This window comes from Chelonoidis abingdonii, chromosome 3, assembly GCF_003597395.2.
Source record: "Chelonoidis abingdonii isolate Lonesome George chromosome 3, CheloAbing_2.0, whole genome shotgun sequence".
Classification (NCBI taxonomy): domain Eukaryota; kingdom Metazoa; phylum Chordata; order Testudines; family Testudinidae; genus Chelonoidis; species Chelonoidis abingdonii.
Window position 1 is genome coordinate 30,565,528 of NC_133771.1, and position 12,368 is coordinate 30,577,895.

Below are 12,368 nucleotides of genomic sequence, written 5' to 3' on the forward strand. Positions count from 1 at the left end.
GCTGATCAATGTAGAGGTGGGGGAACACCTGGTCTCTTCTCTACCTCTTTTAGATGCTGTGGTGGGGGAGGAAGGGGAAGCAGTCCTCGGCCCCAGGAGAGAGCATGGACTGTCAGGATGATGGACTGTCAGGATGATGGCTATGTCACCTCTGCTTTGTGCAACTCTATACAGTTGTTTTGAGACCATTTACTATAGAAGACTTCTGCATCTCCTCTAGGGTCAACAGCAAAGCACTGAAATGGAGCCAGTCCTCCTTTCAGGCTGCTCACAGATTGTGGTGTTCCTCCATCTCCAGAGAGCTCAGCTGTTGCAGCCTACAAGGATCAATTCTCTCCCCAGCCTTTAAAACATAGGTGAAACCATTAGGGGAACGGTGTGTTGCCATGGTCTTAAATGGCAGCAGGTGGCACTACCTCTACATCTTCTTTACTCCCCAGCACAGAGAGCACCAGCTCCAAACTGTCCCTTTGCCTTGCTGAAATCCCATCACCTCATCTTCTATGGAGGGTGGCTAGCTCTCAGTTGTCAAATTGGTCCCCACCTTTTGAGTGTGTTTGGGCTGCCCCCTGCTGCTGGAGTCTGAAATAGCTGCAACTACAGAAAAATGCCTTTCCACTGACATCTGACTAGAGCATTGTGCCCTGTTGTATTTGGGTGGTAACTTTGCTACAGTGATCTATACTTTCAGGATCTTCAAGCTGGATTGCTAAAGCCCTCTTTACCTTGGTCTGAGCACTCCAACCTTAAACACCTAAAATTAGTTCAGAAAACAACCATCTTTTTCACATTGTCTCAGTGCTCTGTGTCGTACTCCCATTCCCTGGTCAAACCAAAGTCTTCATCCTTGCCTTCAAGCCCCTTCATAGAATTGATTATAGATATCTTAAAGAATGCTCCCTCTCTCACCATGATGATGATCTTCCTGGCCAACTACATTCTTCAGGAGCTATGCATTGTTAAACTCAAGGGTGAAGCTTATAAGAATGGGAGACCAGGTTTTCTGGGCAACAGAACCTTGGAATTTATCACTGACGGAGATCAGAATGACTACCAGTGCCTCCAGAGCAGAGTGTAAAAACCCTCTTCTTTGTGTTAGTGTTCCCCTAGACACAACTAGATCAGACAAAGAGAGAGGAGAAGAGAAAGAGAGAGGAAGAAGTAAAAGGGGAAAAAGAAAATTAAAAACATGGAAAATTGCATCCATTTCCACAGAAGTAGGGAGAAAAATTAGAACAGAGATTTTCATCATCTTGGTTTTTACTTTCAGTGATGAGGTTAGACATTGAGGTGATGAGGAGTGTGATTTAAAAATCCTAGCTAGATAAACGGAACACAAGGGACTGCTGCTATCTAGTGCACTGATTACTTTGAAATTAAAAATATTATAATATCTTGCATCTGGCAAGATCTTGTGACCAATCTTAGATAATTTAGGGTTTCTTTTCTGGTAGTGACCCTGTTCCCTCTGAAGTTAATGCCATTTTCTTTGATGGGAGCATGATTGGACCCTGTAATCTACACAGCACATATTTATATCCACTCTAATCTGATCACTCCAAATATTAAGAGGATCTCCCCAGAAGACTTTTAAGCACAAGGTCCACCTTTGCTCATGAAAAAATGCCATGCAAGACAGTGATATCAGGAAAGGATTTGATGCTTTGTAACTTCATTACTGTGAGACTCTAAAAAGATTGTTAGCTTGAATCCTGCCACATCTTGTTAGGGATATTTTCTTTCTAACACTAGGAGGGCTGGAACTCATGCTCAAGTTTCTTCTTTTGTCTTCCATGGCTGAGGAAGTAATCCATGTTTACTAGAGTTTTGCCAATTTCAGTGTTCATTCTACTGCCGATAGTCTGGTTGGTGGTGTTGGGAATTTTGTCTGAGAACACAGGCATATACTCGGGCAGTTGTTCCTGCTCCTTTTTCTTACCCTGGAAAAAATAAATGGAAAGATCCTTGCTTAAGATTATGGGTAAATTTTCTACAGCCTCTAATTCCTATTTTCAAAAAAGAAAATGAAAGTCAATGAGACCTAAGATCCGAAGTCACTCAGATGTTTTGAAAAATTTTACCTGACGTTTTATATATTGAATTTATGTGAAAATGCTCTGTAGAGACAGTAAACATAATCATTTATTAAGCTAACTGAAATTGGTCACACCCCATCAGCTTCCAAGAAGACACAGCTTAGTTTGCTGTTGAAAAGTGGTATACCATCTTATTCACCAAGGGTCAGCAGTCTTTAAAGAAACGGCATCCAAGAAGTTAGCTCTCTGAACCAATCAAAGAACAGTCTGAGCAAATCATAATTTAATGCACCAGCTTTCATCAGGATAAAGTGGTTTCAGATTAGCTGGTTGAATCATACATTTTAAAAATTTTTTGCCGTCATTTGGTATTTTAAAATGTAAGTGGTTTGGTCCTGTGTCCTTACACAGGCAAATGTCCAGTTACTCCAAGGAGGAGTTTTGCCTGAGTACGAGCTGCAGGATTGGATTCAAAGTCATCAGTGTACATTCTTGTGATAAGATAACACTCCCCCTCTTAGAATATAGGCACCTGGAGGGGAAATTCTGCTTCAAGCAATGACCCGATACTGCTCCCATTCGCAGTGAATGTGAAATTTATCATTGGGAGCATGACTTCCCATGCAAACCCATTGACTTCAACAGCATTAGATGGGCTGTCAGTCAGGACCAACTGTGGTGGTTGGTGATGGCAAGAACATAAAATGGAAGATATTCTCCCCCCCGCTCCCCAAGTCATCAACTCCAGTATCCTGCTATTATAGGCAACCACATCATATAATCCCATTTATAAACTTGTAGAGCTGATGTGGTGTTTTTTTTTTTTTTTTTTTTTAAAGAAATGACTCAGATTCTGTTGTGCTGACAATATTTCTTAAATTCCTTCCTAGGCTGATTCTTCAAGCACCCTTTAAAAATGTCAGGCCTTTTATGGCATTTGTACTTTAATCAAAATTGAGGTGAAACACACACACAGTGCATTCCATCTGCTTAGAACGAGAATAGCAGATGAGTGGCACTTCAGATTCCTTGGGCATAGTTTCCTGCAGTTTTTAATCTTAAACAATTTGACAAATTACTTTCAAGGATGGCTCAATTTAGAATATTAGCCTGCTAGAAATCCTGTTGTAAACCAAAAAGAGCTTGGATTACAGTTAGTAAATTTACGTGTAACCTACCATTGGATCATAGTCCTTCATGAAGCCCCAATTCTGGTACCTTGGAAAAGGGGGAAAAAAAAAAAAAGTTTTTAACTTAAATGACTCATTCCTATTCTGTACTTTAGTTTAATAAGTTTTCTGTGATTTGAAGTAAACCTGATACGCTAGCGTAGAATAAAGCTTCAAAAGTAGAGAATAGTGATTCCAAGTGATCAGTTAATTTTAGGTTTCTTTTCTTTTAAAAAGAGAATGAGCAGGCTCAGCCCTGATTAAGAAATTATTTTGACCTATTTTAAATGTATAAATATTTGCGATGACTATAGATGTCCCTTTGAGCAGAAATGGTATTAATGGAAGACCCCCCTCACAACTGGGATCACACTATGCTAGGCAGTATACAAACACATAGTAAGACACAGTCCCTGTAACAAATAATAAATTAAAGGTTTTCACTCACACTTTCTCAGGATGAACTCTTTCCTCTCAACAGAAGTAGTCAGATAATTACAATAGTGATTTTGTCTTTTAATATAGATCAGGGTTTTGTGGGTAGCTACTGTACCGATCTCTCTCTCCAAATAATTTTTACCTCAGTCGTGTGACTAGAATATCTTGGTACAGTCAGACTTTATTTTAGAACCAAGCTGTACATTCTTCTCAGAATGAATCCAGTTCTGAATTTGAACACAACTGGGCCACAAGTTTTTAATTCATGTTCTTATATCATGCTCATCGCTGTGGCATCTTAACAATTAGAATCACACACACACAGTGGATACACAGAATGGTTTCACGTGGTGCAGACATGTTGATCTGCTCTTAGCAGGAGTTGCAAACATCTCCATTTACCGAATTAGCTAAAAGTTCAAGAGTGTCAGCTCCAAAACAGGCGGATGAGCTCTTGTGTTTCAAAGATGTCTGCGCTATGGTTGCTGGCAAAGGATCCCTTGCCAGCAATCTCTCCTATCATGCCAATAATAGATGCTGCTCTGATGTCTGTCTTTGCATGCTTTTTCTCGCAATGAAAATTCCATTTCTAGCAACCCACAACCCAGAGATCAGCTAGTGTCAATTAAAAGTTATTACTAACAATACCCAAACTTTGACAGAGAGTAATCCCCAGGCTTAGCCAGAATTCTAGGTATTCTGCCTTCATTTTTCTAGTTAATAGCCATGTTAATGGAAAGAAATTCCTCCTAACAAGAACAAACATAGTGATATTCTCTTTGATTTTCACAGCCCTACAGGCTATTATCTACTTTAAAAATAACAGGCAGGCAGAAGCACCTGAAGTATGCACTCTCCTTAGAAAAGTGTCTCAATAAAGAGAAGTTTGTTTGCTGACCTGCCACTATTGTGTCTGCCATTTGAGAGTCTATTTAAGTTCCAAATCTGACACTTACAATCCATCCATTTTGTGCTGCTCAGACTAGTTTAATAGGAGAACAGTTTCTTACAGTCATAAAGCTCTCTGTGCTTAACACCTCCTTCCTGCAATGGCTTTCTTTGTTGTCATGCTAAGCTTTATTTGCTGGTATGGGAGCAGCCACCTGCTACAGTGTTTTGTGCAAATGGACAAACTAGAAGCTGCGGCATGATCACAGGATTATGAGTCAGGAAACCTGAGTCCTATTCCTGGTTCTGCCACTAATTTGCTTTGTGAGTCTGGGCAAATCTCTTCACTTTCCCCATCTGTAAAATGGGGCTAATGACTGTATAGCCATCTTTGTAAAGTGCTTTGGTACCTGTGGAGAGAAGGTTCTGTCTAAGGGCTTGTCTTCCTGGTGAGTTACTGCATGGCAAACCACGGTGTAAATCTACAGCTCACTAGATTTCTGTGCTATAACTCACCATGTGGACACTGCTACTGTGGTGTGAAAGTCCTGCAGTGCAGTTTAGCATATAATAATAATAATTAATAAATTGGCATTGTATTTATTATTATATATTTTCATATCTCAGTAGTGTCTAGAGGCCCCAGCCAAGATCAGGGTTCCATTGTGCTAGGTGCTGTACAAATATATCCGATCTGGATAATACTATATTTGTATTCTGAAGTACTAGTAATCAGGGAATGCCTGGGCTTCATCATATGAAAATCTACCCACTGGTCCCATTTCCTTACACCCTCTTTTATTCCTAGGCTACCAGACTGGAGAGGATTTCTCCCATCCCAAGCTCTGTGCGGGGGTGTGGGGCTGCTGCGGAGCTTTGTTCCTCTCACCTGGAGGCTGAGTTAAAAAGGCAAAGACAGAAGTTAAAAATGTGTCCCAGAGGAAAGAAGCAATCACTGCTAGGGTTGGTGCCATCTGCAGGAGGGAGAAGAGGAGCTACCAAAAGATGTTCTCTTCCTTCCTTCCCACTGAATCCAAGCAGAGGTCATGGTAGCTGATCGCCTACTTATTACCTTGCTTCCCTGGTGTCTGGCTGGATGAGGCTGGCATAGTCAGAACTCAAGCTAACCTTCCTTTTACCAAAGAGATTCTTCTAGCAGCCATGTTTATATTGTAAATTGGAGAATCACCACAAATAGTGTGTGTGAGTGAGAGAGAGAGATCTTAATGCCTGGTTCCATCAGTTCAGCTGTGTGTATATCCAGTCAAAGCATAATTTATGCCCTGGGCATGCTGTACAGCCTGCTGATATATTAGTAACAATGGGATTTTCCCTGTGTGTGTGTCTATATGTGCAGGGTTAGGGGCACTCAAGAGATTTGCAGGGTTGAAGTACAAATAATATTTTTGGCAGAACACTCTGTCCAATCTCTATTTCAGCCACTTCCAAGAATATGAGAACAGGCAATAATATCAGCATCTGTGCAATCAATTACAGATGCTGTCACATTTGTATCGTCACAGTGTGGACATATACAGCTGAGCAGTATTAAGCCTGGAGTTCTTTAGTGTCTGTTTCTGCTCAAGCATGACTTGCCAGGAGATCCGCTCCAATAGAGCATTGTGAAAAAAAAGAGGCGAATAGAGATAGTGTTTACTCTCAGCAGTTGCAGGATTAGGGCCTGATCCAAAGTCCATTCAGTGGAAGTCTTTCCATTGACTTAATGGGTTTTGGATCAGGCCCTCAGGGTATGTCCGCAGTGAGCATAGGTGTGATTTCCAGCTCAAGTCGACATACCCACAGTAGCTCAGTCACAGTAAGCACTAAATACAGAGTGTAGCCACAGCAGTGCAAACGTCAGGCTGAGCTAGCTACCCTGAGTGTGATCCCATCTGAGACCCTAGGTACATACTGGCATGGCTAGCCCATTCTGCCACTCATACCACCTCAGCAACACTTCTGTCTTTATCATGCTAGTTTGATCAGAGCTAGTGCAGGCATATCTACTTGAGCTGGAAATTACCCCTTCCAGCTACAGTGTAGATATATCCTTTGTCTCTGAGCAGTGGCAGTGTTACGATGAGGACGTGAAATTGGAATTGGGGTACTTACCAATATTTTCTTCCCCTCCACTCAGCATCCATAAACTCCCTCCAGATCTTGTCCTGCTGAACCGGGTCCCTCCACAGTGCTGCCTGCTCCTTCTCCCGGGCCTGGGCTGCCTGTTGTGCTAAGACCAGATTGGCAGGCAGAGCTTTCCCATGCTGGGTGGTGCTGAGAGAAGGAGATGAGGATGAGACGAGTTCCACCAAAGGTCTGGCTGCTGGTAACCGGTACCCAGCGGAGGTGGTTCTCTTGAATCCAGTTGATCTGCTTCCCATCTGTGTCTCCTCTGTGACGCAATATGTTGTCACCACTAGGAAGGCTAAGAGGAGATGCTCTCCAAGACCCTCCAATTCCACAGCTCTCTCTCCTGCATCCCTTTCTCTTCCAGCACTTTCTTTCAGGATTTTGCAAGGAATCTGCACTAAGAACCCGACCTCCAACAGGCGACCTATGTGCTATTTTGTTTCCCCTTTACTTAATAACCTACTTCTACTAGGCAGCTGGTTTGTGTTGCCCCACTGGGTGATTGATAAGAGAAGCTTCACTGTAATAATAATCTTAAAAAGAACAATCCTTACCAAAGGCTAAAGATACCAACTGCAGCCAGCAAGTTCTTCTGAGACACCAGCTGCTGCTCTGTGCAGGCAAGACCACTTGACGCTGATCTCAAAGTCCCTAGAACAGCGGCTGTGTTTGTAGCAAAGCCTGGTGTGAAATGTGGTGCCGAGTTTGCCAGGGTCAGTTTTATTCTGGTGTACAACTGAAACAGAACCCCCTGATAGTTGCTGGCTTCCCCAGTGTGTTTACTGTCTCCATTGGAAACCAAGCTGGCTCATGAATATTTATCCCAGAGGGAGTGGAAACCAATGCAGACAACTGCTGGGGACTTGGCTTTGAACTCTTATCAGGAGGGAATTTCTGTTTGTTTAGAATAAGGTCTTTCCAGGGATCAATGTTAGTTTCACACTTTGAAAGCCTCTTAATTTTAGGCCTGACTAAGAAAACTCCCACTGAAAACTCCTGCAGGCCTGAACAATCAATAATTGGCTCAAAAGGAGAGACGTTTAATTGCTTACTGCTCTCTAGACAAGGAGCTGACCATCTGCTACAAGTTCCTGGGTGCACTGTGACAGACTCACTAAACACATCCAGTTCAAACTGTCCTCCAGCCTCATCTTCCTTATAAATGCCACTGAACTGAAAAAATGAGCCATTTCCCAGTCCACCCTGCTTCTTTGCTGGATTCTTCCTCTGGATCTGCTCAGTGACTTGCATCCCAGATTGCTCTTCAGGGTACAGTACATGAGGCTGATTAGCCATATGAGGTGAGATTGCCATTTGATGGCATTTACAAGCAAGCTGAAGCAGGAGGCCATTTTTAACTTTGAGCCTAAGGTCCCATGTGTTTATCAGTCAGTGCACTCTGGATTTCAGTTCCTAGTAGATCAGCAGTGGGGTCTCTGAGGGAGGGGAGAGATCTATATCTCTTTAGATTTGAATCTATATGTAAACTTACAGCAATTGCCTGTAAAAGGTCAGAATTTGCCAAGAGACACCACCTACTTACCACAATTATTACTTATTTTGAATATAAGAAAAGAGTTTGGAATCCCAGATGTCTCATTACAATCTTCAAGCCACCTCCTATATGTAGAATACTCCCCAGTTCTGGTTCACCAAGCCCCTGCCGGGTCTTTATTCACATCCCTCCCTAAGACCCATTTCTTCAGTGATGTCCACAAGAAGTGAATAATAATATAAAATTATATAAAAATCATCCAGGTGGGTACATAGCTAAACTGGAACCCCTACTAATTATAACTCACTCCCAGATGCCTTTGTCTGGACTCTGAGGTGACATTCTAAGGCTCCAATCCTGAATTGGGATGCACAAGTGTGGATTCTTGCACCTCTTCAGTGCACCATTTAAGTGAGTGCATTCTTGATGCAGGATCAGGGCCTATGTGTCCATCTCAGAGACAGACGTTAAAACAGATCTTTCTGACTCCACTGACTGAGAAGAGAAGGGAGTGTTTATCAAATTGGAAATTTTGATCTTAAACCAAGATAGGCTAGGTAGGAGTTTACACATGGGACTAGCTGTTCTCTCACTGCTTCTCTGAACACAGTATGCACTGAGATGGTGGTTGTGACATGCCTGTAAAATAAAAGGACTTTAGAAAACATTGCAATACTATGATTTTCTGACATACCTACTGCTTCAGAAACGAGGCGATCAAGAGCTAAAGATGGAACTTTATGCTTTAAATTACTCCACTTTCCTTAGGGATTATAAGTCATAAAGCAGTGTTGCTACCAGACCATTAACACACAGCAGGGTGAGTTTAAAGGTGATGTATTGGACATTGCTGTGAAATTTCTTACTGTATGTTCAAATCATCATTAATATTATTAAATAAAAAGATGGTTTAAGGAATGCTTTTAGATAGTGCACTACTTTCCCCTCTTTTCACATACCTGTAAACATTTCTGGTTACCCAGAAAGGATATTATAGTGGGGGGCTCATTTGGAATTATGATGGGTTTTGTTTTATGCTGCTCTCTTTTTATTAGTGTATGTTGATGCTTAATAGACTTGACATAGGTATCCACATAGTCCGATTCTAATGTACCAATAGGCCTCTTGGGGGGAGGGGGAGGGAGGGAGGGACTGTGTCTGGGACATTTTTTAAAAGGGACACTGTAAGTGGCAGAAACTCTGGTTAGGAGTTTGCTGTGTGTAGTTTGTTCCGCAGGCCTGTGTTTATGTAATGGCAGCATCCAGAACTCTCAAATAGAGTTTTAATGATGTTCTTGATTTACAATGGTGATACGAACTGTAAACTTTTATTTGAAAAAATCATCATATCATTTCATTCTTTTCTACACGTGTATAATTTGCTTTTTTTTTCTCCCTAAGAAAATGTTTTTAAGATGTTTTCTGTGGGGGAAAAAAATCTCAGATGTTTAGATATTAATTTTACTTGACCACAAGAGGAGGTTGTAGTTTAAGCTATGCAAAACTTGACTGGATGGCTGAGGATAACATGCATTGCTTTTTTAAAAAACATTATTTTAAACTACGTAATTTCTCCAAAATCTAAACTATGCAATAGTTAGAAATATCAGACTGTAAGTCAATATCTACTGTATTTTTTCTTATCTGGAACCAACGTCTGCTTTGCCTTTAGTGGAAATTATTTTAGTTGGTAAATTAGTTGCTAGAACTCCCATCCCAATCAGGACCGGCGCTAGAGTTTTTTGCGCCCTAGGTGCACAGCCATTTTGCCGCCCCGCATGCCGCTCCTGCGGCTCCAGTGGAGTTGCTGCAGCCATTTCTGCGGAAGATCCGTTGGTCCACAGCTCCGATGGACCTGCCGCAGCCGTGTTTGTGGGAGGTCCCACCAGAGCCGTGCGGGACCAGCGGACTGTCCACAGGCATGCCTGCGGCAGCTCCCCGGAGCTGCAGACCAACAGACCCTCCGCAGGCACGACTGAGGCAGGTCCACCAGAGACGCCTGACGCCCCCCCCCCCCCCAGTAAAATGCTGCTCCCCAAAAATCCTGGCGCCCTAGGCGATTTCCTAGTTCGCCTCGATGGAAGCGCTGACCCTGATCCCAATCCCATAATGTGTTCCATGAGGTGCAGGGGTGAGCCTGTGTTAATCTCATTGAAGGATCGAGATTATGAGTCTTATCCTTAAACATTATATTGTGGTTTTATTGTTTCATGGAAATGGTTTGGCAAATTCAGAGAATGCATTTTCATCTATCAGCAGAGAATTTTGTCTTTGGAGGTGGGGAAGGAGGCAAGACTGTGATGAATTCAACATAGTAGAAAAGTCAGTGTGTATTGGCACATGGCAAAAAATATCTTGTTTCCTTCCAGTCTGAGGCACTCTGGTTCTGCCCATGGGATTTGGTTTCAGAATTAAGGGTCTGGAATTTTTTCCAATGTGTTTGTTTTTCAGAAGTCTCTTATATTTATGTTTCCATACTTTGCAGAGTGTTACAGTAACATGCAGTGTTTTCCTCTCTCTCAACTCACTAATGTGTTGGAATTTTTTCCCCCATGTAAATAGAGACTTTTTTTTTAATATTGCATTAAATATGCATTCTTCTAAACTCTCAGGATTGTCACATGTTTGCTGTGGTGTTTTGTGAAGGTGAGAGCAGAAGAGTGGGGTAGGGTTGCCAACCCTCCAGGATTGGTCGGGAGTCTCCCGGAATCAGCACCTATCTCCCGGTGACTATTGAAAGCAATCCGGGAGATTTTAATAGGATCAATCAGCATTGGCCACCATAGAATGGGGGATAGGAAGAAGTCTGGGTTCTTCCATTCTTGGGCCTGTTGCTGAATTGCAATGTAGCTATGGTCAGGCATGTCATGTAACCTTTCTTTGCCTTTTCTATTGTATGCAGCACTGTGCACAAACTATCATTAAAATTATAGGTGAGAAAACTACAAAAAGGCCATTTAAAGTGTTTGTCGACTTTCCAGGAAGATTGCCATAGATATTCCATGGTTTAGGTTGAGATTCAAAGAATTTAAGGCCAAAGGGATCATTATGACCATCTCCTCTGGCCTCCTGTATAACACAGGCCAGAGAGTTTCAGGAGAGAGCATTACAGAGAAGAGTTGTGGCACTCAAAGGAGAAAACCATCTATCCTACCACCATTTTGAGATAATATCTGGGGACACTAGGCCTTCGGTGATCACTGCTCTTAATTACCATAGTGGGGCATAAATTAAGATACAGTTGATTAGGTCCCATGTTACTAAAAGATTATATATAAAATCTTGAAGTATACTTGTGAGATAACAGGCAGCAGGTGCAGTTTGCAACATACTGGCCTCATAAACTCTTGTAGACAAAGTATCAGAGGGGTAGCTGTGTTAATCTGTATCCACAAAAACAACGAGGAGTCCAGTGGCACTTTAAAGACTAACAGATTTATTTGGGCATAAGCTTTCATGGATGTAAAACGCACTTCTTTAGCATCGGAAGAAGTGGGTTTTTTACCCACAAAAGCTTATGACCAAATAAATCAGTTAGTCTTTAAGGTCCACCAGACTCCTCGTTGTTCTTGTAGACAAAGTTCCTAGAGCAGTTGTGCTGCTGTGGTCTTCTGTGGCTGAAATTTATGAATAGTTTTCAGTTGGAGTCCCAGATAAAGCACATCACAATAATCCAGCCAAGAGCCAGGAAGGCATAGAGTGTGAATAGACAGCCATACAAGGCCTTCATTAGTTTGTATTTGATGTTTATAATTGCTTAAGGAACATTCTCATTGCTAGAGGGAGTTTTAGCACTTAGATAAGAGAACAACATTGCTTTATCTTATTTTATCTCTCCATTTTCCCCTGCACAATTGGTCTAAATAATTCCAAGAGAACTTCATTAGTTACTGGGATAACATGGCCAATTATTTATGAGAGGACTATGCTTAGTATCAGTGTAATAGGAATCTAGAGTAAGGCAGCAATCTCATCTATACCCACAAACACAAGGAGCCATTACTAGCAGGCAGGTCTTTTAATTACACCAGCTGAGGAGATCTTCTTCAGGTGTACCAAAGAGCATCTGAATTGTCTTGTCACCATTCACACCAATGCTCTCATTCTGCCTCAGTTGGATAGTTTTCGTAGCAGTATGTTGCATTGTGGATTATGATTTTTCAGAGCCTATTTTAATTTTCAAGATGCCTTTTCACTCTTTCCAACTGTTAT

The 12,368-nt window shown here is 41.9% G+C and overlaps 1 protein-coding gene across 1 annotated transcript; it reads right to left on the minus strand.

Moving 5' to 3' along the window:
- Window positions 1–1,162: 1,162 nt before the first annotated feature.
- Window positions 1,163–7,406, minus strand: CIMIP5 (ciliary microtubule inner protein 5). The gene is made up of 4 exons (XM_032792343.2): window positions 7,216–7,406; window positions 6,644–6,956; window positions 3,215–3,254; window positions 1,163–1,940 (listed from the first exon to the last, which is right to left on the minus strand). The coding sequence occupies exons 2-4, from the start codon at window positions 6,910–6,912 to the stop codon at window positions 1,749–1,751; spliced, it is 501 nt and encodes a 166-aa protein (XP_032648234.1). The 5' UTR covers window positions 6,913–6,956; window positions 7,216–7,406; the 3' UTR covers window positions 1,163–1,748.
- Between the last annotated feature and the right edge of the window lie 4,962 nt (window positions 7,407–12,368).

Excerpts from the sequence above, each read along its gene's own strand:
- CIMIP5 (XM_032792343.2), bottom strand. The coding sequence starts at position 6,912 with ATGGGAAGCAGATCAACTGGATTCAAGAGAACCACCTCCGCTGGGTAC. Across the intron at positions 3,255-6,643 it reads TGGAGGGGAAGAAAATATTG|GTACCAGAATTGGGGCTTCA; the intron begins GTAAGTACCCCA and ends CCCTTTTCCAAG. Across the intron at positions 1,941-3,214 it reads TGAAGGACTATGATCCAATG|GGTAAGAAAAAGGAGCAGGA; the intron begins GTAGGTTACACG and ends TATTTTTTCCAG.